This window comes from Castanea sativa, chromosome 6 (assembly GCF_040712315.1).
Source record: "Castanea sativa cultivar Marrone di Chiusa Pesio chromosome 6, ASM4071231v1".
Classification (NCBI taxonomy): domain Eukaryota; kingdom Viridiplantae; phylum Streptophyta; class Magnoliopsida; order Fagales; family Fagaceae; genus Castanea; species Castanea sativa.
This window is the reverse complement of record NC_134018.1, coordinates 4,446,576-4,472,081: the sequence shown is the minus strand read 5'-3', so window position 1 is coordinate 4,472,081 and position 25,506 is coordinate 4,446,576. Positions and strand designations below refer to the sequence as shown.

Genomic DNA, 25,506 nt, shown 5'->3' with positions numbered 1-25,506 from the left:
CATAAGGTTCAGCATTAAATAAATATATAAAAATTATTATTAAAAAAAAAAAAAAGAGCAACCCTATCCATTAATCTAAACATCATTCATGGAGATCAAAATTTAGAACATGTTGACCTCTTGAGTCTTGATAATGACAACTCATTCTTCAATCTCTAACCTTGAACACTTGATTGATGGAGCCCATTGAAAGGTCAATCTCTATCAAATTTTCTTCCTCATTCATCTCATTAATCTCTGCTAGGAGTTCCATTAAGCCTTGCTGCTGGAAAATAGACTCTGGCAAGAGATCAGGCAAATTTGACTGTGCCTTTTGCTTTGGCTCTTCGTCTAGGCCACCAGACTTGCTGCCTGGGAGGGAGATTTCAATGAGGCTATCATCGTCTTCATCAGAAACTGAACCATCTGAGATTGCTAGATCTTGCTCCATATGGTTGGAACACATCAAATTGACCTCAAAATTTTCACCAATTAAGGAATCATTGCTGCTTTCACTGTCTGAAGGAAAAAGAGTATCTGGGGGTGACTCAACTTTGTACTCATGCATCACACCAACTTCATTTTGTTGGGTAACCTCAGGTTGGATTGCTGTTTCTAAAAGTGGCTGTGGTGTCTGAGTCTGACCAACTTCCTTTCCAAGTAGGTGTTTCTGGTCACAGATGTGACCCTCATCTGGGACTGGATTCTCTTCCAAAATCACATATTTCTTTCTGAATGTGACAACAAACAAAGTTGATAGAACCAAAATTGGAATAGTAACAAGGGAGGGATAGAACCCAAAACTGAGAATGTAAGCAAAGACTGGAACAAGGACTGCAACACATAGCAATGAGGTTCTGGAAAACCACATTGAGGAACAGATTTGATTCTCAGCTGATTTTTCCATTTTCATATACTCATCAAAGAAGACGAAAGAGAAGGACCTAACCAAGTAGAAACTTTTAGGGATACCAAAAGAGACTTTCCAGAGCTAAAAGATTTTCTGGAGCAAAAAAGTAACAAACTTTAATTTTTCTTATAAACTAATATTGTTGCCCATATATCAAGAAATGAGCAAACAGAAATGGGAGTGAGTTGAACAATCAATCCCAAGTAGAAAGATGATATGAATATAGAACAAGACCAGCTTCCATTTACCTGACTGAGCTTCCAAGGAAAAATGCAAGTAACCCTATGGTAATGAGCTCTAGTAAGACTTGGCACTGAAATTACTAGCCCCTTTAGTTTCCCTCCCTTGCACAGCTTTTACTTTAAAGACCTAGCAAATATGGTATTTTTTTTGTTTTCTTTTACACCAAACAGTCTGGTCTTATCTGCAACTGATTCTCTTGGAAGAAGCAAAACCCTTGTTTTCCATTATCATTTTACAACCTCAAAGCCTAGGAATTACCAAATCATGTGCAACACATCTTTGCTCCCCACATGGCACGATGAGACCCTTCAAAACAAAACCCATTAGCAGAAACTAGAAATCCATATACAGTACTTCAAGGTAAATAAATAAAATAAAATAAAAGGAAAATCCTTACTAGTCACTTTAATCTTTTTCACAACCAAACAAAAAAAGTCAATATACTCAAAAGGGTCGCTCAAAGTCAATTTTCCTTAAAGATTACCTTTTGTGTACAACAAATTTTCCCAGTAAACAAACATCAATTAATCAGTTTTTATTTTCTGATTTTTTTGGGGTTTCATAACACCATTCTAAAGCCAGCCAAATCTCTGTAGAAATGAAAAAGTAGTGCTTGACTCGAAATAATGGCACCCTGCAGTTTTGTCAGAACTCAGAAATCCAATTATAAAAGAGAACTGTGCTCACTGATTATGACCCATTTTTTACTGCCTGCAATAAAAAACCATAGGTACATTTCTATTTGAAGAAAAAGGTTCTCTTCAAACTAATTTGAAGAGAAATCTTTTAAATTTATTGTATATTTTTTTTATGAATTTTAAAAATTTAACCGTGAATTTTATATTCCTTATATTCTTAACATGCATATCAAATTTCGTTCAAATCGAATTTTATTTACTATTTGATCAATGAACTTATTTTTTATACTCAATTTTAGATTACAAAAACTTAAAATTTTAACATATGTTTGATGACATAGCAATTGTTTTTGATTTTCTTAAAATTTTGCAAGCATGAATAATATAAGAAGAATATGTAATCCAATAGTTAGATTTTTAAATTTCACATTCAATATAAAAATATTTGATAAATTTATAGAATTTCTCTCCTAATTAATTTGGGGAGAAAGTTTTTACTTTCTATTTCTACTCATCCTCCAAGTTTTTAGTGGAAGCCCATTTCCTTTTAAGAGACCTTTTGGCTAGTTTGGTCAGGTTCCATTACTCCTTTGTCCTCACAAGCAAACAGAGCTGATAAAACGGTCAGGTGCATTAATTTGCAAATTTCATGCATTCGATAATCTATTTACGAGGTGTCATCTAGTTAGTGTGATACAAATATTCCACTAAATTTTATTCCAAAATATTGCTAAATTGGCTTCACATTATCTTAAACTTATAGTTAAGTGATTAAATTTATTATTTTTTAATAATTTATACTTTTAGGATAATTTGATAATTTAACATGGTATCAGAATAAAAGATCTTAAGTTCCATCACTTGTTTTACTCCACCTCTTATTTAAAATATTAAATTATCACTTGTTGAGCATCCACTTATAAAAGAAAAGTTTAGATCCACAAATGAGAAGATTGTAAAGATTCTCCCAAAATGTGACCAAAACATAATAAACAAAGCAATTCTGTGTCATGTTAAGGATAATGTATATATTTCATGCACTTGACATATGCATCTTTCCTTTTAAAATGACTGAGTTATGCACAACTATAAAATTCACACACTATAAGAGGAAGAATCCATACATCGAATACATAAAATAAATATTGCATGTCAAGGTTCCATCTAAGGTCCAAAATATTTTGGAAAGTGACAAAAGAAAAAGGGAAAGTAGATGGGAAAAATGCATAGGAGAAACAAATTTTGACAGCAAAAAAGTTCCACTATAAATGTCATCACATAAAATGTCAAATTTGCTTCTAAAAAATTCTTCATAAAAATATATTTTTTATATATAAAAAAAGGTGCTTTCCAAAATGTGACCATAACAAAGCACTCATAAGCTTATGTTATGTTAAGGATCGCATCTGAAATTGAAAAAATTCTTTAGAAGTTTGAATTGTTTGAAGTGAGTAGGCAAAATTATGGAAAAAGACGAAAGGAAAAGGTAAAAAAAAAAAAAAAAGTAGATGGGCAAAAACGCATAGCAAAAAGAAAAATTGACAGCAAAAATAAAGTGTCCCTATTAGATTTTTCCACTTTATTTTGTTGAAACATTTCCTGAGCCTAATCATTTTCTCGTGCAAGAAAAGCAATTATGATTATAAAAAAAAATTCAAAATATATGCTGTCAAAGTCTTGTTAATCCATGTCAAGGTAACAAGGCATCACTAACAACATGGGTGCTTTTTTTTTTTTTTTATGGAGACTTGGGTGCATTTTAACTGTTGACTCTCTTAACTCAATGACAAAAGCCAGTGGAAGGTGACATTACCCTAGTTCAAGGATAAAGTAAAAAGGTATGCACTCTAATGTTTATGTTCCAATTAATTAAGTTTCCTCTTCATTTATGAGAAATTGAGAAGAATATATTTTTTATTCTAGTCCTTTAACTTCTTTTTCTTTTTGGTTACGTAATTTCTATTCATTTCTAGTATAGTCTTTTGGTTCAATTCGCTCTATTACATCCACTAAAATGACGTTTTTAAAGTAAAAATTAATAAAACTAACGGCAAATAGAAATAGATAGAATAAATAAATTAAAAAAAGATTAAAATTAAAGAACTAAAATTAAAATTAAAAATTAAAAAAACTGAATTAAAAATATTTCATAATTAGAGGATGTAATTTATAATTTAATCTATAAAATGTTGTCCTAATTTGGAGGATAGTGTAAAATACTATTGAATTACCAAAAAATTCTTCATGATGTTAACTAAAACACCTCACATCACTAAGGACAATATAAAGTTAGATGAGGCAGCAGCATTTGTGGACATTTTAATATGTCGTTCATAATGTAATAATAGTATGTTTCCTTAAAGTTTTACTCTTGTCATTTCAAGCCAAAAAAAGCAGTAATGATCCATTCGATGAATTTTTACCACTCAGAACAATTTGCTTGACTCATGCTGCATTCTCAAGTTTATGATTATAGAATATACAAAACAGAAATCCTAATAGGGACAAGATAATGACTTTAATTATTACCATGCATAACAAGTAATAATACTATAGAAATCTAACACAATTTTTTATATATAAGATTAGCTTCTTCTTTTTTATCTTTTAATCTTTTTTGATACTACAGATATAAGATAAGCTTTTTCCTGTTCGAGTCAGGTTAAGATATCTTTAAAAAACAATTGAATCTTTAACGTGTCGGTGGCCACACAATTAATTTACTCGAAACTCACAATTCTTATTTTCCACCGAAGGAATTAAAGTAATGAGAATCACTATTAGGCCCCACTTGGATATTGACCTCCACCGAGGTATCATTATCAACTTCATTTTCTTAATCTACTCTATTATCATTCTAATATATCTATAATTCTCAACCAAATAAAAAAATTCTACTCTGTCATAATTAGAGTGTTGAAGACTCTTTTTTTGGCTCACATGACATTACTTCATTGGCAACCCATACTACATTAACATATTATTAATTTTTTGGGTAAATCTCTTTAAAACTCAAAATAAGCTCATATCTCATTCAATTACATGGATTGAGCTCACATGACCCTCGAGATCCTTACTTTAAGAGGCGGATTTATGGTTCACATTTCCTCTTCATCAATTGGAATCATAACCTCACGACATCATCAACATCAACATATGGATCGGGCTTAAGCAACAAATCAAAACTCACGGCCCATATTACGTTTCTTACACTCATGGCAAACAGCTTCTTCAACAAGAGCCCATATTTACACAAAATGATAACAAAACCCAAAGTACGTCATCCCATCTTCAACTTATGATCCAAGCTCATAAGTTTCTTTGGGGAAACTTTGGAAGTCATGGTTTGGAGGGCTAAGAGGTATGTTCAGTAAAGCTCCAACGGTTTAAAGTTGATAAAAGAAGCATGTTGTTTGGCATGTCTTCTCCAATCCCTAAACTCTGACGAGTCCGTGTGTAGCGGGTAACATATGGTAAGCATCTCTTATCATATAGCACTTAAAATGATAAGACTCCCCATTGCTTTTTTCTTAAAACTTAATATTCATCATGTGACATATACTCAATATCCCTAGCCCTTTAACTGCTGAGAAAATAACTGTTTATTCAATCACCAACTATTCCTATACAAATTTAGAAACTTCGTTATATTATTTTACATAAATCTTATTACTATTTTCAGCAAAAATCCAACTCAAACACATGGTCTAATCTGATTGATTATCTTTAATCTCCAATTATATACAAAATATTCATGATATCTCTAATACCCAATTGTTGTCTGCCACAATCAGACCATATATTTCTTTGCCAAGAGCAGAGCATTAAATACTCTTCTTGCTCACCAAGATTAAGTCACAACACAATGAGACCTTGACTAAATCTCTAAAGCTTCATTAACTTTCAACCAATTCTTTTATTACTTGCTAAAAATATGTTGTAATGAAACCTTGCACCAAAAATACAAATACTCGAAAAAAGAAACATTTCCAGCAGAACCCCAGTAATGTATTCAGCACTTGACACCTAGCTGGAAGTAGTATCACCAATCATTTAATACTGAAATTCCAGCTGCCAACTGCTATACCCAAAATAGCAAGATACCCTTGAAAGATATCTTACCATTTTCAGTCAAATCCATAAAATGAATGTTAAATGTCCTCTCCAACAGTTTGAAATCACCCAGCTGACCTCATTTGCTTCTGTCCAAAGCAACGGCTGTCTTATGACAGTTGTGACAGCTATCTCATAATAGCTATCACAGTTTTTCCTGACAACTGGGACAGATTTTTCAGAACAGATGTAACAACTGACCAAGCAGCCTTAGCATTACTGATTTTTCACATTTGGCTAAAACTAAAACCAACTAAAGTAACAATTTTTTTCTTGCCAAAATACCTTCCTTTTCTGCTGCTCTTTCCCCAGCAGCTCTTACCCAAAACAGCAAGAACATCTTTAAAGCTAAACATACCATTTTTATCCAAATCTTAGGATAGATTTCTGAAAATTCATTACTGTTTGGGACAGCTTTTAGTTGAGATTATTTGCTAAAATACCCCCTTAAACTCAGCTAAATAGAACCCTTCATCAACACCTCAAATGGAGGACACCAATAGAGAAGAACAACTCTCTCAAAAACTTCTCTATTCCCTCTCCCTCTAATGATCTTCTTAAGCTCTCAATGAAGTTCTGAACTTCTGAGATTTTAGTTTCCAAATTAGGAACAAAACTTTTTAGCCCTTAGCTTATAAATACCCTTCGTAAGCCCTTATCCATTCTCCAATAGAAAATACCCAGCAGCCCTGCTAAACACTTTCTCTCTCACTGCCAATACTATCAAATGACTCACTACTTACTACATATACTCTCTTTAAACTACATATACTCTCTCTAAGAGCACACCCTAGCTCTCAAATACTCCCTTACTCCCCACTTATGAGCTCTCTATAAGCTCCTGTCCATTCCAGCAATAAATTCCAGCAACATTTCTAAACACACTACAACGATATTGCCTCTCTTATACTCATTCTCTCACTCTCCATATTTAGAAAGTACACATATCTTACTGCTCCTATCTCCAAATTCCTAAACACATCTCCATAGTCTTCTCTTACAAAATCTTTCCTCTTGGAAAGCAATCTCTACAACTTTCCCAGCAGTTATAATCTCATATTTTTACTATCTTTAACCTCAATATCACTCATACTTCCATATATCATGCATATTACAAATACTACATCCCATAAAACATCTATATCTTTTACTATCTCTACACTTTTCAAGAGATATCAAATACTCATATTAAAAGCCCTTCTCATGGAAGACACAAACTTCTAATGCTAAAGCTCTTCTCCTAGAAGGCACCAAGATCTCATATCAAAGCCCTTTTCATGGAAGGCACAAATCCATTTTACATAAAGACCTTCTCTTAGAAGGCACAAATACTCCATACAAAAACCCTTCTCATGGAAGACAATATTATTCGTAACTTCACAACAACTACAAGAGCATTGTCAAGGGGAAAACTCATTTAAATGCATGATAAGAGGGGCAAGCTTAACCAGCTCCTACGCACAGTTGGACATACTCTCTTTCCCTCCAGTTGCACCCATTGTTCCCCTTCAATCTTGAAGTTATCATGACAAACTGTCTCTCTACCGCTGGGGTCACTCTGTTGGGATAGTATCAACTTACAGAAGGTGTACAACTGGGGCTGCAAACCATCAGAGATAAGTGACTCTGCTTCCATATCTTTAAATTTACATCATTGAATACATGATTACTTCACATTTAAACACATATTGTTCTATTCCAACTATTATTACAACTATTAATCAATGCTTAAACTCATTTAATGTATGATAAAAGGGGCAAGCTTAACTAGCCTCTATTGGTGGCATTTTGCTAGAATCTTATTAGCTCATTGATGCTACACAGCTAGAGCTATAAACCATACAAAGATAAGTGATTTTGCTTCCATATTTTTAAATTTACATCATTAAGTACATGATTACTTTACGTTTAAATAAATATTACTTTATTTCAACTGTTATTACAACTACTAATCAAAGCTATCATATCAAACGCACATTATATATTTATTTGACCATTATCGTGATTTTTAAACTTTGGCTTTAATGGTTTTGTAGGCTTAAAAATACACCGGTAGCCATTAGACCACGTGACCCAATGTTGAGTTTTAGACGCAACTCCCCGTACAGAACTCGAGCCTAGTAAGGTCATCCCTCCAACGGACCACACGTGACTGGGCAACCGAAAAGAAATGCATACTTGTTTAGAGTTTACCCATTAAAAGTTTAAAACTGTACCAAATTGGGTTTAAACATCATGACATAGATTTGAGGCAGGTTTAGATTGTTAAAAGCCTTCTATCTCAACAATTAGTCGTAAATAAAACACATTTGTTTCTGGTTTACCAATTATTTTGCCAATAACAAATGTTGGGTAGTCAAGTCCTTTTTTTTTTTTTTGTTTTGAGGAAAATCGAGTCCAATAATAATGAGTACTCTTTCTTTTTCTTTTTCTTTTTCTTTTTCTTTTTTGATAAGTAAATGAGTACCCAATACCACAGTTAAAAAGATCAAATATAAATTTTTATTTAGTAAATAATAGTGTGTACGCATCAAGGGAAAATGAAGTATCCAAATAGATTATTCAACTAAGGTAATTAAATATTGAAATATAAAATCAACATAAATATTATTTTAAAATTTGATTTTAGCATGCATTGGGATTAGTTTTTTGTTGATCTGATGAAAGTGATAGTTGTAACTAAAAATAATGAGAATTTAAAAGGTTGTACGTAAACAAATAAGTAAAAATTGAAAAAAAAAAAATCTAATTCAAATGACCATTCATTTTGTTTGAAAAACCTTGACTTTATCACGTAGACGATATAACATGCTTAATATGTCTACTCATAGTAAAATTTAGAATTTTGATAAAGAATATTGTCAAGAGTCAAAAAATTTTACTAGATTTTTATAGTACCTTGTTAAGGATACAAGTATTGAATGGTTCACCACTTTTACACGATTCCACAATTGAAATTAATTATATTATGCAACAATCACAACAAAGGCACATCATCAACTTTATAAAAAAATTATAGAAATTTGGCTAAAATTCAATTTAGCACATTGACTTGTACTTCAATTGTCAAAATAGTTCTTAAGAATTAATTTTTGTCAATTTAGTCTCTTACATTGTTAAAAATAATTAATCTAAGTGTTAAAATCATTTTTTTTATAAATTTAAAATAAAAATATTTATGAAATTCATCATTTAATGAATCTTGTTTTTTGATGAGTATTTAAAAAAAAAAATAGAAAGAAAAAAAATTAAACCATATCATATAGACCATAAACTACACTTAACATGTCTACTCTTACTTAAATCTAAAATTTAATTGTTAAGAGCTTTATAAGTTAACTAGTTGGCATCTTCGGATGTTTCTAATAGAGATATCCAATATTCAAATTTTCTCTCAAACTATCGAATTATAAAAAATAAAAAACAAAATATAAATTATGATAAAGAAAAAAAAATTTTAATGTAGAAAAAAATATTATATTATATAAAAAAAGAATGTTATGGACACAATATTTTGCACAACTTGTTAGTTTTGATTGATGCAATATCATTTTCATAGATTATTTTATTTACTATTTTTTTTTCACTATACATCAATCACAATAAATTACCTAAACAATTTTGGAAAAAAAAATTTAAACATCTTGAGTTGCTGATTTACTTTATGGGTTATATTAATAATTAATAAACTATTTTAGAAAAGTTTTAATATTATTTTTATTGAAAATATAAAAACCACATTTTTTTTTTCTTTTTTCATAAACAGCTTTTAAAAATATTTCTTAAGCTAATATACTTAAAGCATCTGTTAATCTCCGTAGTGCAGATCTATCAATGCCAGGTGCTTCATATTCTCTCAACCCCAAATCACCACCACTAATCAAGCATAAAACAACAAGTCAACCATATTCCAGCAATCCCAGAAATGACGAAATCACCCTCAGTCCCTTCCAACAACGTAAACCAAAACTATAGGGGCATATTCGGTGACAAGAAATTAAAATCCAAATTGGGACTAGTAGGAGCAATCTAGGGTTAGGGTTTAAAATCGAATTAGTACAAAGCTTCCAAATTTGGGGTTGGGAGTGATTGATTCTTTGGGATTTTTCACTATAAAGCTCTGAACTTTGCGTTGTGTAGTGAATCGGAGGGCTCAGAAGCTCGCTCTGAGGTTTTTTTTTGGTTTCTTATTGGGCGTGTGATCTTGATTCTCTCTCTGGGCTTTAGCGCCCTGAGGTACCGTTGAAATCCATGATCATCAGCGTCTCATGGATCCGTCTACAGTGCCAACCACTCCTCCAGTTGAAGAAGAAGATGAGTGGGGTATCACTTTTTTTTTTTTTTCAATTTTTTTTAATAGATTTTGTCACTAACCCATTATTTGGTTGCCGAGAAAATGTGGGAAAGAAGAGGAAAGTTTTTGTATTTTGGGTTTTCTGGATTTATGTCTACATGTCTTGACGTAATTGTTTAATTATGCTATTGTGTTATGAGTGTAGTATTTCATTCGAAAATTGTTGGTTTCACTATGCTTTTTTTTTTTTTAATTTTTATTATTACACTAACACGCCACAACCAAAACTTCATGCAACAGTTAGTTTCACTGTGCATCGTTTTTGGTGATGGCATTCAATTGGATGTGTTAGTGTATAGTTGTTGATGCGCAGGGCTTGTGATTTGGATTTGGATTTGGATTTGTGGGTTTTATTGATTTTTATTGGTGGAGTTATGAGTTTGGTGTTGCATGAATATTTGGAATTGGGCATATATTGTATTGTGTGATTTCTCAGTTTTAGACTGCATTGTGTTAAAGTTTTTCTTTTTAACCCATCAGTGTTAAATTGGGTATGTGTGGGAATTAGAAGTTTAAAAAATATATATATTTTGTATTTGACTTTGTCTCAGGAGCTGTGTGCACATTTCAAATTGCAGAAAAGTTTTGTTCTGACAAGAATTGTAGATAAGTTGAAATACTTTAAGGGGTTTTCTTTAGACATTAGAGTTGAAGAGATTAAATTGTTGTATTAGAAAGAAGACCATCTCAAATGTGTCAAAAATGTCTTTTACTTAGCCAATAAAATAATTTCTTGTCTATTGATATAGCTAAATCATGGAACCTGGGAAAAAAATAGGGACCTGAAATAAGAAGTTATATATTACCTAAAATTTATGAAGGGAATGAGTATATGCCTAAAAAGTTGTTTATTTGTTGTCACGAAAAAGAAATTGAGAATATGTGGGCTACTGATTTGATATCTTTCATTCCTGATGTTATTATGTTTATTTGATGGGAATAAATATAATACTGTTAAATGAGTTTCCATTCTAATGAACATGGGTGAATATAGTTAGCTGAGGATTAAGTTGTCAGTGTGAGGGAAACATCATAAAAGCAATGTTTCTTGCTTACATGCATGCGCTGAGCTATAGTTGGCACTATATTACACATAAATGTCAGATCATCTGTTAATATATGGTTTTTTGCAATGCAATTATGCTTGAGTTTCCTGTCAAAGTGGAGACTGTTATGTCCCCGGAAGAGTTTATTATTGTTTCAATGGGCCATTTCCACATATTTTTACTAACTCATGTCCTGTAGTTCATTTAGTGGGTTTAGTAGATTGACCATAAATTAGACTTGGTGATTTGTAAGCTTTGTTTGCACATACATCTTACATTAGGATGATTGGAACTCCATGTGTATGAGCTTGGTCCTTTGAAGTTTATAACTACCTAATGTTCGTAACTCTAATGTATATTTCTGAATTTGTTTGTCGTGTCTTGGGGTCACACATGATGGTTATTATGTGATTAATCATTGACGGGCTAATCTTTTCACAAGGACAATTTGTTTCATCTATTCCTGTGCTTTTTGGCTGTCACTTTTTCCTAAGCAATTTATTGAATTATACATTATTTACCATATATGTATATGTTGTGTCCCATTTTTTTTTATGTTGATATGGCTATGCAGTCTCTGTGTTTCCATCTTTTAGAAGACATAGTAGGAATATGAGTAATTATTCAGTAGAGAATGCTATGAGTAGAGGATTCAGCATAGAACATAATGCCTTTCATGTGGAACTTGATAAATTTGGAGTCTTTGTAATCTTTGAATTGCTCTAATTTGAAGTTGAGTTTGATATTTCTTAATTGTTAAAATCTCATTTATCCTGTTTACCAATTGAAGTATAGTAAATATTAAGTTCCTTTATTTGGCGTAAGTATTGTTCGTTTAGATGGGAGTAATATGCAGCCTTCTCACAGGCCATACCTGATGAATTGACATGTAACTAATTAGGTGGACCGTTTGTGGTCTGCAAGAGTGGAAGGTGTAACATCTATCACTGTCTCAAGGAACAATGTCTTTAGTAGTGTCATTACTTGTTACATCATTGGTAATTATCATATTGGAGAGAGAGTGTGTTTTCATCTTGTAGTTTGTATTCACAGATTGATTTGGTAGTTTAACCATATATGGTAGTGTAACAGTGAGTAGACGTGATGGTAATTGTGATCATGATGAGTATGTTCTTTCACTTTTCAGTGAACTGTTTTTGTGACTGATCAATTTAAAAAAAAAAAAAGGGGTTTGTGTGGGTGTCATCAGCTTTAACATCTCTAAATTTTTAAGGTGTCTCTTATTGTGCTGACATTAATCTATGGCCTTTATATGCATCAGACACTGATGGATTCGTGATTCCAAGCTTGGAAATAGGAGACATAGATCAGAGTAAAACTGATGTTTCAGAAGTAGAAGCCTCAAAACCTCCTTCTCCAAAGGTCAGTTGCGAGAATCCTACACTACTCATTACAAAAGAAAAGGAAAAAAAAATATTGTCTGTAGATTATGCATTTAAGTCTGTATTTTAAAATCTGTGTTCTTTTTTCTTTTCTTTTTTTTTTTTTTTTTTCAGGCCAAAAAAGAAGAGAATATTTACCTAGGTCCACACGGAGCACCTCCTTCACAGTCAAAGCATCAAGAGCCAAATTCTGCTGGTCGTAAGCAGCGGTTCAAGCAAAAATTGAAGGAAGCAGATGAAAGGACCAGTGGGACAGGTCGGGAGAATAAGTTAGAGAGTCTCAGAGAACTTGTGGGTGGTGGCAAAGCCACCGGCAACATGGCAAAGGGCTCTACCAGGGATTGGCTAGACCCACATTGTCATGAGTCTCAGTTTGAGAAGCGGAATCCCCAGTGAGTGGAATATTTGAGAGCTTTTTAAACTTGGCACACAGGGTTATCTTTGGAGACTGAATTTATAGAAGGTTATGTATTTTGACAATAAAAATTTTCAACCAGGCCTTTGAGATTTGCTTTTGCTGCGAAAGATTCTTTCATTAGCATTTCCGATGTTTGGGTTGTATTTGCTGCAGTTAGTGTTTGGCCCTTCTCTTTTCTTCTTGATTTTGTGCTCCTTCCACTTTGAGTTTGGGTCACTGTTGGATCTTGAAAAAAGTTATAAAAAAAATGATGATAATAACCTCAAGCGGAATTTTGCTTGTTCTTTAAAACCCCAGGATTATGGCTTGAAAACCTTGAATGAGGTGCACAACATTAGGTGGCCCATGTGTGGTAATGTCCAAATGTAGTCAGTTAGCAAAGCTGAAGCCAGCTATGCTTTGAATTAAATCTGGAGTAAAAGCTTAATTTATTGGCATGTAATCCTCTCGCCTCTTAACTATCAAATTATCTTGTGGGGTGTGAGGGGCAAGGGCCGGGGTTCAAGTTTTCAGGAGGAAGTTTCACAAATATACACTTGGATTCGATTAGAATAGAAATTCTATCTTGTATAAAAAAATAAAAAAAAACTATCAAATTATCAAAAAAATAAAAACTCTAATCCTTTAACCAAAAGCATACACTGTCCTTGGAATATTATACGTGTGAATATACATAGAGTTGAGTTGAAGTTAATAGCATTGAATAATTTTTAATTTAATACATTTTTAATCTAATTAATTGTTATATTCATCATGTTTGTAAAATATAAAGTTAATAATAGATGGATAATTATTTATTATATAATATGCTTATATTTTGAGACATTTTTGCACTTTTAAATTATTCACACAATTTATTATTTTCGTGTATATTATTTTAATAAGTATTATTGTTTATCAAAAAAAAAAAAATTATTCACACGATAGGGTTATGAATCTATAATAAATGATAGCCAATTAACTCAAAGTTTGGCGTTCATATTAAAAACAAAAAACAATGAGAACGTGTAATTCAGCAAAGAGATTTTCAACATTAATCCAATAAAAACAATATTAAATGATTAAATATTCACAAAAGTTATATATATATATATATATATATATATATATATATATATATATATATATGAGAGAGAGACTATAAGTTAGGATTAGGGGTGTTCGCGGTGCAATTTGGTTTTGGGCAATTTTTAGCACCGCATTTTGTGGTGTGGTTTAGCTAAAATCATAATTGTACCGCATCTTATTTTTTGGGCCACATGTACAATGCAGTGCAGATTAAAATTTAGTCAAAACCATAACCGCACCGCACCTCATTTTTGCATTCACATATGCGGTGCGGTATATAAGATGCGGTTTGAATGATTTGAAGTTAGTATATTTTTCAAATTTTGGGCTTTTCTACTTAGCTCAAAACTAATTTTTCCCTTTGTTTTGGTCCAAATTTTAAACTATTGAGCTAGTTTTTCTTTATTTTGGGTTGGCTTTCCTAATCAACACTGGCTAGAGTTATCAATTTTTTTTTTTTTGAAAACTAGGGATATTAAACTATTAATAATATATTTAATATTAAAAATAACTAAATATATTAATATATAAAGAGAGTGCGGTGCGGTTTGTGCGGTTTTCTTATTATAAAACCGCAAACCGCATTGCACCATTACTTGCAATGCGGTGCGGTTATGCCATTTTGCAGGCGGTTTTGGTGTAATTTTTATGGTTGGTGCGGTTTATGCGATTTGGTGAACACCCCACTAGTTAGGATTAATGTGCATATAATGTAAGTTTGTAACTCTTAGAGTAACTGCATCAGTTGATGCAAAATTTTTTGTAAATTTTGCAAAAAAAACCTATTTTTCTATTTTACACACGCACTTTTACAAAATACCCACGTCAATTTGTTTATTCTACACATTTATTTAATAAAATATTCATTATTTTACAATTTTTTTAATTATTTCCTTCACCCTTCGCACTTCTCTCTTCTCTTGAAATCCTCTCACACACAACCCAAGCCACCATCAACGATCAATCCACCATCATCAAGCACAGCCACTACGGACCGTGCACCATCATCAATCACTAATCAAAACCCAGATCATCAAGCACCATCATCATTTATCCCCACAGATCAAACAAAGAAAGGACTAGTCATACATTCAAAACAAATAAAGGGTACAAAAGAGTTGTTGGGTTTGTTTTAAATGTCAAGCTTGATAACTGTAAATCGAAAGAGGCACAAGCCCATATTCTCGAGTCTTATTTCTTCAGTGGAAAAAAAATCAGCTTTACTCCTTTAGGATTTCGCCTCTGGCAACCAACGGCTTCACATCACAGGGAGAGATGGAAAAATGAAAAATCCCTCAAAATTCGAGTCTTTTGGCTAAAATTGCAAAAAACGGAGTTTATTTGTTTTGAAAATGTTGTAGACGTATCATTTCTAAAAAAAATTATGGTGCCGAAATAGAAGGAAAAAAAAAGTGGCAAATTGTTTTTTTTCCCCTCTATTCCAGCAATGCAATTGCCACAAAACAATTTGCCACTTTTTTTTTTTTTTTCCTTCTATTTCGGCACCACGATTTTTTTTTAGAAATGATACGTCCACAATATTTTCAAAACAAATCCTAAGTGGCTAGTTGTTAGTGATTGTTATTATTGGAGCAAAAAAGTAATCTTAGTGTTAGGTTCAAATTTAAACCAATAACAACTAACCACCTGTAATTTGTTGTGAAAAATGTTGTGGACGTAGCATCTTTTTTTTTCCCTCCATTTTCGGCAACTTGGTTGCCACAATTCTTTTTTTTTTCCTCTCATTTTGGTTTCTATTTCAGCATTTTGTGCACTTCACGGGCAAGGCTTGGTAGTACGAGCAGGACAAGAATTTTAGTAATCTCATTACCAAAATTCATTTTTTTCTCTCCCCTGACACATTCTACTTTTTCTTGCAATTTCAGCAACACCGTCGCCGAAATTTAGTCTTTCTCCTCATTCTACCAAATAACTTTGAACAGTACCTATAACAACAATAAACTCTGTTTTTTGCAATTTTTAGCCAAAAGACTCCTCAAAATCCTCTCCTTTCTTTTCAACAATACCCAACCACCTCCTCAATTTATTCTCATATATATTCCTTCATAAGAAGATTGAAATTATTAAGAAGACTAAACACTCAAATTCCTTGAAAATTTTCCTTTGCATTTGGGGATTTTCAATGAGAGCACTCCGTACATGAATTAGGCAAAAAAGAAGAGAGGTTTTTTTTTTTTTTTTTGAGAAAATTGTTTTCTGGGTTTTGATTTGGGAATTGGGGGATGGAATTGAAAGAAGAGAGTTTTTTTTTTTTTTTTTTTTTTTTGTGTTTTCTGGGTTTTGGGAATTGTTCGGTTCAGAGGAAGAGGGAGAGAGAGAAGTCAGATGGAGAAAGAAGAGAGGTGAGAGAAAAAAATATAAAATAATAATATGCACAGATACAGTAATGCATGGTTACTGTAATAATTGTGCATAAATGCACAATTTTACTTCTACTGATTTGAGTGTTTTTTTCCTCTAAATGTGCAAAATGAGCAACTTTTTCTATTTTGTAAAATTTTGCATCAACTAATGTAGTTGTTCTTAGAAATGTTACACTAATCTATAACTTTATATATTATTGGATTAATATTTTGAGAATTCTGCCATATGTTTATATTTCTAATAGAGTATACGTCCAAAATTTTGTTTAGAGAAAACAAGAATTATTTTAGCTTGTGCTTTTGTGTGTGTGAGAGAGAGTTCTTTGAGTGGATTTGGGATTTGATTTTTCTAAGTGTCATGAGGGTTGTCATTGTAATTTTTTTAGTTAAACTTTTTCCTTAACACCACTTGTGAACCTAGATCTAAGGTCAATCTACATAATTTTTGTACTTCATATGTATTTGTGCTTCACGTGTATTTGTTTTCCATTTTTATTTTGCCTAAGTTCAATAGTTTATTTTTATAGAGTTTATAAAAAGATGTGATATTTGGTCATTTTTATGTTAAATTTGTTATAAAAAGTTACAAGTTGGATTATTTTAAAAAAAGTTGAGGCAAAAAACAAAAAACAAAATCTTTGACGGCAATAATTTTTGCTTTTTATATTTTGGTCAAATTTACAATTTGGTCGTCAAGTTTTTATATTTTTAAACTTCCACTGTACTTTCGATGAAACCTCCTGAAATGAATTTACAATAAAAATGGCATCATTGAACTGAGCCTCCGTCGCTAGCAGACTTGTAGTATTATTAGAAGAGAACAAAAGAAAGAGGGCAAGGACGTTCCACATTGAAGCTATTATGCGGTGGAGTTGTTTGACCGATCATTTCTTTAATAAAAGAAGAGGGGAAAGAGAGAGAGCTGCGTTTTATGAGAATGGAAGCCTGTTACTTGAGAAGCTGATTGTGTCTTGCAATGGCAAGCCTATTCCCATCCGTACATTCTCCCCTCAACAGCTCCTCCTAGCAACCAACAACTATTCTTCTGAACTTCTGAGAGGGCCTTGGGTCCGTTGGTACAAGGGTTCTCTTGAAGGACGAATTGTTCTCATTAAGCGTTTTGATTATGCTTTGCCCGATTTAGCCATCAATGATTTAGTGATTTCTGCACAAATGAGTGGTCACAGCAATGTATTAAAGCCCATAGGCTGTTGTCTCCACACTCCAATTCCCATTTTAGTGTTTGAATTTGCCGCCAATGGTTTCCTTGCAGATCGAATTTTTGTCTCCCGTGTTACTAAACGACAACATCAGCCGATGAGGTGGGAGAGAAGGTTAAAGATTGCAAGGCAGATTGCTCATGCTCTTTCTTATCTCCATACTGCCTTCCCAAGACCTGTCATCCACATGCATATAGATATGCGCAGTATCTTATTAGATGAAGATGATGTTCCCAAATTGTCCGACTTTTATTTTTCTGTATCAATTCCCAAAGGTGAAGCTGACGTGGAAGTTTATCAAGGCTTAGGGAAATCAATTAGGTTCATCACCCCCGAGCTTAAAGCAAAAGGCAAGGCAACTGAGAAAACTGATGTATTTAATTTTGGTAGGTTTCTTCTAGAACTTTTAATTGGAGAGGATGCTCGTAATATAACCCGATTGACAACTGATGAAGATTCTAGCTTAGTAGCATACATACATAACCGTGCTCAAGGTAGTTGCATAAACGAGATTGTGGATCCTGCAATCTTGGCTGAAGATGGGGAAGGAGGTGCTAGTTTAGAGCATCAATTACAAGCTGTGCTGGACCTTGCCTTGACATGTACAGAGGAAGATCCTCAAAGAAGGCCAACTATGGTTGATGTCACCAAACAACTCAGGCGGATTGAGAGGTTTGTTCCATGATTCATTATTTACTTGTGTTCATCCAATCATCTGTTATAGATAAACAGATTCACATTATTGCATATCCAAATGTTTTAGGCACAACAACAAACAAAATTTACTTGATTTTCAAACAAAGGGCCATGGACGGAATTTGGAATAGTTATAAACTTTAAAAAAAATAATATAAATAAGAAGCTTATTTGATGAAGAGCCATTTAATGCCATTATGAAATCCCCATTGCTACTAAGAGCTGGCCTAATGAACTGGTATGCATCTTAAGTAATAAAGGAGAATTCTCTATGAGATCAGCTAATCGTATTTCTCAATCACACAGGTTCGCACAAGCGGGTGAAGTGCTTTTGGGAAATTTGCAGAATTTAAAGCTTCATGAGAGTTTTGAAGAGCATGCTTCTGCATCATTGAAAAGGAATGCTTCTAGTGATGAAATCCAAGCAGTGAACGAAGCCTCTGAATGGCCTCTTGAAGTTTAATTGTGATGCAACTGAATGATGACAGAGCTTGTATGGCAGTTTTAACCTGTCATTGGGAAGTTATCATTATGGCAGACCCTAAAGATATGTATTGATGCTATAAGAACTGGAGGATAGGTTGTTATTCGCAAAGGAGTTTGATAATTGTTCTTTTGTTTGAATAAAAGGAATGCAAACTAAGTAGTTCATGGTCTTAGTAACTGGCTATGTATAGTGGTTTGTTGAGGGAAAAAAAGACTTTTGTATTGTTTAGTTGGTTTGTAAATTTTCTTTTTCCAAAATATATATGATTTCTCAATTTAGTTTGTGGCAAACCTTTTTCTTTTTGCAAAATAGTCTTAAAATTTAATTATTCATGTGAATTAGGGTCAAAAATTCGTTAAAAAACTTATTGCTCCACAATTGATCTTCTATTTGGTATAATTGCAATTAACACCTACCTTTGAATGAGATAAATATTGTTGTCCTGAAAAGTTTGAAACAAAAATGTCATTATCCTTACAAACAGAGATGTACTTAGTCCTTCTCTAGTGTTACTACTCCGGTTCATTGTTATCCTCTTAAATTTAGAAGGCATCTTCTGAGGGAACTTTGCTGGAGAAATATAGCTGCATAGGGCTGCTTGAACTTTGTACAGTAGTGGACAGATACATCAAAGAAAGAACTCTAGGTCACACACTCACACTAATTCATTTAATGTGCAAAAACTCTAATCTAATTGCCTTGGGTATCAATCTATGCTAAGACAGATATTTGGCATTGAAATACATATCCAGATGCCTTATCCCACAATCACAAAGGATAGTCACGATATGACCAATATAGTTTGCCAAAAAAGCAAGTGTTGTTGGTGCAAACACTAGGCCCCTTGATGATGGAGGATTGATAATAGGTTTTATTTTATTTGAATTTGATTTGGTTTGAATTCTGATTTTATTGCTGAATTATATGTAATTGACTGTTTTGTTTCTTTCCTTCTTGATTCTAGCTTTGGAGGTCCTACTTCAAAAGGCTTCAAAAAAAGAGGCAAAATATTGTGGTATGGTGAATTTGATAATAGATAATATTGAATTGAAATTTTTTTCTAACTTGGTGGTGATTTCAAGCAGCCTTAAGTGGTGAAACCCTAGGTTTGTTATGTTCTTTCTTTATAAATCCCTAGACAAGTTTACAAACCTTGTACTGCATCAAATATGGTAGCAGAGCAAAAATTTGATCCATGTACCGAAATTGACAACCCAAAATGACCACAACTGTATGCAGCTTTTGAAACCAACCTCATCGAAGCATTCAAACACTACCCCCCCTCCTCGGTCAATCATACCAATCCACATTAGGATCTCAACTAAAACACCATTGCCTAGTCTGCATCAACTTGTATTGGTCCTTGCCTTGACATGTACTGAGGAAGATATAGAGAAAATGCTAATAATGATAGATGTTACCAAAGATTTGGGGCAGATTGAGAGGCTTGTTCCATGGTTGTTTATTTTTCATTTGGTCTCAGCATGTGAAAACATAATTTAGATACAGAAATTTACATATATGTATGCCAGGCAAAGCAGGCAGGAAGCAATTTATAAATTCACGTACCTCTCTACTCAACTCTAGTGCTTGCAGGTAATGAGAATGACCAGATCCCATCCTTGAAAAACACAAATTCAAGACTCCTTGCCCAAGTCTATGTATGAGTTCATAACATTTTCTTTTTTTATAATTGAGTTTGTAACATTGTTCTATCTCTCCTCACCTTTCAACCAATAAAACCAAATTAGCTACCAAACCTTTTCTCACATTCAATAAAACTGCAAAGCATTTCATAAATTCACAAATTTTCTTAGTGCATGACACTCTTGGAACGACCAATAAGAACTTCTAAATCCTGGCATTAAGATCCGTAAATTTCATAGGCCACTTTCAATTCTCTACTCCACTCCCACTCCCAAAAATTTATATTAAAAGTAAAATTGGCCAAGTTTGAAATAGGGCTCAGATATCTAAGCATGAACTGAAGATTATTATTATTATTTTTAAATTATAATTCCCTTATAGATACATAAGAGTGCTATTTGTTTTTACTTAGGCAAGCTGTTCATTTGCCTTGTTAGAATTGTAATCCTTACTTGCCTGCCAATATAAAAAACCAATCTTAACGTAAAAGTCATCCATGAAGAGATTGCAGCTGCATTTTTGGTAAAAATCGGAAGCAGGAAATGTGATGCATTCACTTATGAGCTGAGAAAGCTTGTATGTGCAGCCTAACTCCTAGAAATTGGCCACTGGCAAATAATTTGGAAAAGCATCCCTCTATTGAAATGCAAAAGAATTTCATCAACAAAGCCACTGCATGTTTATGATTTCAACTTGCTTAAATTCAAGCTGCATCCCACAAGACCATCTCATTCCTATGATCTCATAATACGTCTTTTATTCAAATGGTTTTTTTGGCAGCATACTGCAAAACAGGCATCCAAAATCCCATAGTGGACAAATTAAAATTCTTCAAATCGCTTGAATACTTTTCTGTTTTGTTAATCTTTTAAATCCAACACCAGAATTGATGCTAAAATACCTGCTTGTCACTAACATAGACATCCCCTTCACTTCAGGGAGCAACTACTAATTATGCTTCAAATTCTTTGTTATCTTGTTTGAGAAGAAGAAAATTTTCTGCTGGTACATGAAAGATTCAACATGGTTCACCAGATTCACTGATACTGTACAATAACCATGTCCTCTGTTTTTCTTTTTCGTTTTTATCTTTTTCTTTTAGAAAATTCTCAGTTCCTAGCATGACTAATACTCTGGTAATACACCCAATGCACACTCTTAAGTGATAATACACCTCACTAATTTAGTCTTGCATCCATATGTATAAGAGTGTAATCCACCTCCATATGTAAAAACATTAACTTGATGATTGATATACACGACAGTTATGAACTCAGTTGTACATGGTCAAATATTATCATTTTCACCAATATCTTAGTTTTCAGTCCGCAAAAGCAGTCATTCAAAACCGTTATTTTTCAACAAACTAAATCTATCAAAGAGCAACAAGAATGTACTAGCTCAGATAAAACTCTCAAAAGAACAAAAATGAAGGGGAATTGCAAAGTGGGTTAACCTCAATTTGGTTCGTTGTCCTATTGAAAATGGAGTGTATATTAATGAATTTTTACTAAAGTCACTGTTTTATCTTCTCTCTATCTGTTTTTTTATTTTTTAAAATTTCTAATTTTATATAAGTAAATGCTTAAAATCATAATTTTATTAAAGAGATGATTACTCTATGGAAGTTGGCCTTGAACACTATTGGTCTCTAAAGCTTACATACTGAGCATTTTTAGTTCATGACGTTTCAATATATCATATAAGTGCTATCAATCCCTATAATTTTAAAAAAATGAGCATCATTGATCCTCCTCTGTTTATTCTATCAGTCTTCTTATTTATGTATATAACAGAACAATAAGGTGATATTTATTTAATGATATAAAAACTTAGTGTTTTAATAGATTACAAAGTATCATTTACAAACTCTTATGAGTTTGGTTCTTTTATGCAATTTAAACCCATACCTTTATCTCTCTCTTACTATACCTTCACAGGTATTGGAAAGAGTAATATCCACCACCTACAAATTGATGCATCACCAATCTAAAAATAAATAAAAATAAAAATTTATATATTATGTGATAAATTGAGTACTAAATTTACAATTATTAGCTAATAAAATTAAAGTAGTCAACATTTTTAAATTATAGGGATTGATAACACTTATTTGATATATTGAAATGTCATGAACAAAAGATGCTCATTATCTAAGCTTTAGAGACTAATAGTGTTCAAGGCCAACTTTCAAAAAGTAATCATCTCTTTAAAAAAAATTATGATTTTACCACCGTACACCCTTGATGCGGTGGTCACTTTACAAGTATAAATGCTTGTGGGGTGTGGAGGGTAAGGGCCGGGATTCAAGTCTTTAGGAGAGCTTCACACACATACACTTAGATTAGGCTAAAGTAGAAATTCTATCTTGTATACAAAAAAAATTATGATTTTAAGCATTTACTTATATAAAATTAAAAATTTAAGAGTTTTTTTTAGTGAAACAAGAATTATTTTAGCTTTTGCCTTTGTGAGAGAGAGAGAGAGTTCTTTGAGTGCATTTGGGATTTGGTTTTTCTAAGTGTCATGAGGGTTGTCATTCTAATTTTTTAGTTAAACTTTTTCCTTGATACCACTTGTGAACATAGATCATCCACATAAATTTTGTGCCTCACATGTATTTGTTTTCCATTTTTTTTTAAATTTTGCATAAATCCATTATATTTAGAGTTTGTTATGGACGTAATACCTTTTTTTTTTTTTTTAGTATTTATCAAAAGATACGGTGTTTGGTAATTTTTATGTTAAATTTGTTACAAAAAACTAAAAGATGGATTATTTTCAAAAAATGTTTAGGCAAAAAAAAAAATAAAACAAAACAAAAGTTTGACGACAATACTTTTTGCTTTCTATATTTTGGTCATATTTATAATTTGGTCTTTAAGTTTTTATAACTTTATTTTGATCTCTGTATTTTTAAACTTGTTGTCCTTTTGGTCCCCATTATCATCTCATTTATAAAGAATGTCTAAGTAATAAATGGACTTGTTTACAAAAAATGCCTAAGTAATAAATGGAATGCACTACTAGTTTGAAATTACTTTATTTATTTATTTTTTTTTTAAGTGAGATGATGTTGGGATCAAAATATCAGTAAGTTTAAAAATATAAGAACAAAAATGAAGTTATAAAAAATTGTGGACCAAATTAAAAACATGACCAAAATAGAGGACCATAAAATAAATAAATAAAAGCAAATACTATAGAAACCGGTGGGCCCTCCAAAGTCAACACACGGTACGGATTGGCTTTCAAGGGCTAATGTGAAAAGCAAAAGCCGCACTTTCCTTAAGCCGCCATTCACGCATTCATACAATCATACTGGAAGAATTTGTATGATACAATGGGATTAATGCTATATTCTTCAAAGGCTGCAACAAATAGAGGCTATAGCATAGTATCTTGCCGCATAAGAAGTTTTGAATTTATGCTCCGTTTGTACCAAAAATTAATTGATATATTAACGTGATGATGAGAACAATTATTATAACTAAAACACATGTGATGATAATTCCATAAGTAAAAGTTTTTGTGCAAGAAGCAATAATCAGATTCAAGTCCTCAAGATAAAATTTTATGATACATGTATACTTAAATTAAACTAGAATAAAATTTCTATCTAAAAAAATAAATAAATAATAAAAGAAATTATATACCATAACTTGAATTTCATATTATATATATAAAACCAGCTAAACCAGTTTCAAGTGGGCCTGAGAGTAAAAAAGGATTAACGAAGTGACGTGAGCATTGACCACTAGCCTCCACCGGCTTGTTTGACTGATCCGTACGTTAATTCCAATTTTGTCAATGATAGAACTCCCAACAGTGTACGCCTCTTGGTTCCTTAAATAAGTGCGTAAAACTAGGTTGTATTGACACACTATTTTGAGAAATGATATGTCCACAATATTTTTACAACATTTTTACAACAAATCCTAAGTGGCAGGATGTTACTGGTTGTTATTGTTGGGGCAAAAAAGTAATCTTAGTGTTAGGTTCAAATTTGAACCAATAACAACTAACCACCTATGATTTGTTGTAAAAATGTTGTAAAAATGTTGTGGACGTAGCACCTCTCATATACTAAGTATAGAATGTGAGAAAAAATTGTAAGTTTATACTAAGAGAAGGGGAATAAAAAAGTCAAAAATAAATGAAGATAATGGATTGAAGAAAAGTGATATTAAGGTAGATAGTAGTAAGGAAATGAAAAGGTAAAAAGAATGAGAAAAGTTAGAGAATGTATAATAATAAGTTGGTAAATTAATAAGAAAAAAAAGTTAAAAATAAGAAAGAATGTTGAAAATTGGTGGATGATATAGCTCAACAATAGTGTAATAAAAATAAATACTACGCTTTAGCTTTTGAATATATATAGATAAATTTTTTAATGCGTGCGCAACCCACAAGTAAAATTTAAATAAATGTGTAATATATACATACTCTATCACTAATGAAACAATTTTCCACTATACTAGAGAAGAAAGGGAAAATTCAAAATTATAGAATAAATTGACAATTATTTCTATGGTAAGATATTGTAGTTCACTTGTATGAATGGTCTAACTTTTGGTGCTACCCAAATTCTATTCTATGTAGACCTAGGTTTCTTAAATTTATAACTTAAACTACCAAAAAGCCATCTTTATATATATATATATATATATATATATATATATATATATATATATATATATATATTGATGTCTTTGTGTCATTTTTTTAAGGTAAAAATGCAAATTGTACCCCCTAAGTTTGATTGAATTCATTTCAATTCTGGTCTTTTGTCCAATTTTGTTCAAAATTGTTGTTAAATATGCAATTAACTAATAAAAAAAATTCTCACATAAAAAATCTATATATATATATATATATTTTAAAAACTTATAGATTTTTT

General features: G+C 32.0%; 3 protein-coding genes across 3 annotated transcripts; 2 read left to right on the top strand and 1 right to left on the bottom strand.

Annotated features, from left to right (window-relative positions):
* Positions 1 to 14: 14 nt before the first annotated feature.
* Positions 15 to 1,346, bottom strand: LOC142641134 (uncharacterized). Its single transcript, XM_075815526.1, has 2 exons — positions 1,138 to 1,346; positions 15 to 982 (listed from the first exon to the last, which is right to left on the bottom strand). The coding sequence occupies exon 2, from the start codon at positions 890 to 892 to the stop codon at positions 149 to 151; it is 744 nt and encodes a 247-aa protein (XP_075671641.1). The 5' UTR covers positions 893 to 982; positions 1,138 to 1,346; the 3' UTR covers positions 15 to 148.
* An 8,361-nt stretch (positions 1,347 to 9,707) lies between these two features.
* On the top strand, positions 9,708 to 13,211 carry LOC142640993 (uncharacterized). Its single transcript, XM_075815336.1, has 3 exons — positions 9,708 to 10,206; positions 12,566 to 12,666; positions 12,801 to 13,211. Exons 1-3 carry the CDS (start codon positions 10,152 to 10,154, stop codon positions 13,080 to 13,082), a joined length of 438 nt encoding a protein of 145 aa, XP_075671451.1. The 5' UTR covers positions 9,708 to 10,151; the 3' UTR covers positions 13,083 to 13,211.
* Positions 13,212 to 17,361: 4,150 nt separating this feature from the next.
* LOC142638381 (serine/threonine-protein kinase ZRK1-like) lies at positions 17,362 to 19,218 on the top strand. The gene is made up of 2 exons (XM_075812414.1): positions 17,362 to 18,448; positions 18,779 to 19,218. The coding sequence occupies exons 1-2, from the start codon at positions 17,418 to 17,420 to the stop codon at positions 18,933 to 18,935; spliced, it is 1,188 nt and encodes a 395-aa protein (XP_075668529.1). The 5' UTR covers positions 17,362 to 17,417; the 3' UTR covers positions 18,936 to 19,218.
* Positions 19,219 to 25,506: the final 6,288 nt, after the last annotated feature.

Bases quoted from the DNA above. Each gene is read 5' to 3' on its own strand.
- LOC142638381 (XM_075812414.1), top strand. From the start codon at position 17,418: ATGCGGTGGAGTTGTTTGACCGATCATTTCTTTAATAAAAGAAGAGGG. The intron at 18,449-18,778 runs GTTTGTTCCATG...TCAATCACACAG, and splicing joins CAACTCAGGCGGATTGAGAG to GTTCGCACAAGCGGGTGAAG.
- LOC142640993 (XM_075815336.1), top strand. From the start codon at position 10,152: ATGGATCCGTCTACAGTGCCAACCACTCCTCCAGTTGAAGAAGAAGAT. The intron at 10,207-12,565 runs GTATCACTTTTT...TATATGCATCAG, and splicing joins TGAAGAAGAAGATGAGTGGG to ACACTGATGGATTCGTGATT. The intron at 12,667-12,800 runs GTCAGTTGCGAG...TTTTTTTTTCAG, and splicing joins CAAAACCTCCTTCTCCAAAG to GCCAAAAAAGAAGAGAATAT.
- LOC142641134 (XM_075815526.1), bottom strand. From the start codon at position 892: ATGAAAATGGAAAAATCAGCTGAGAATCAAATCTGTTCCTCAATGTGG.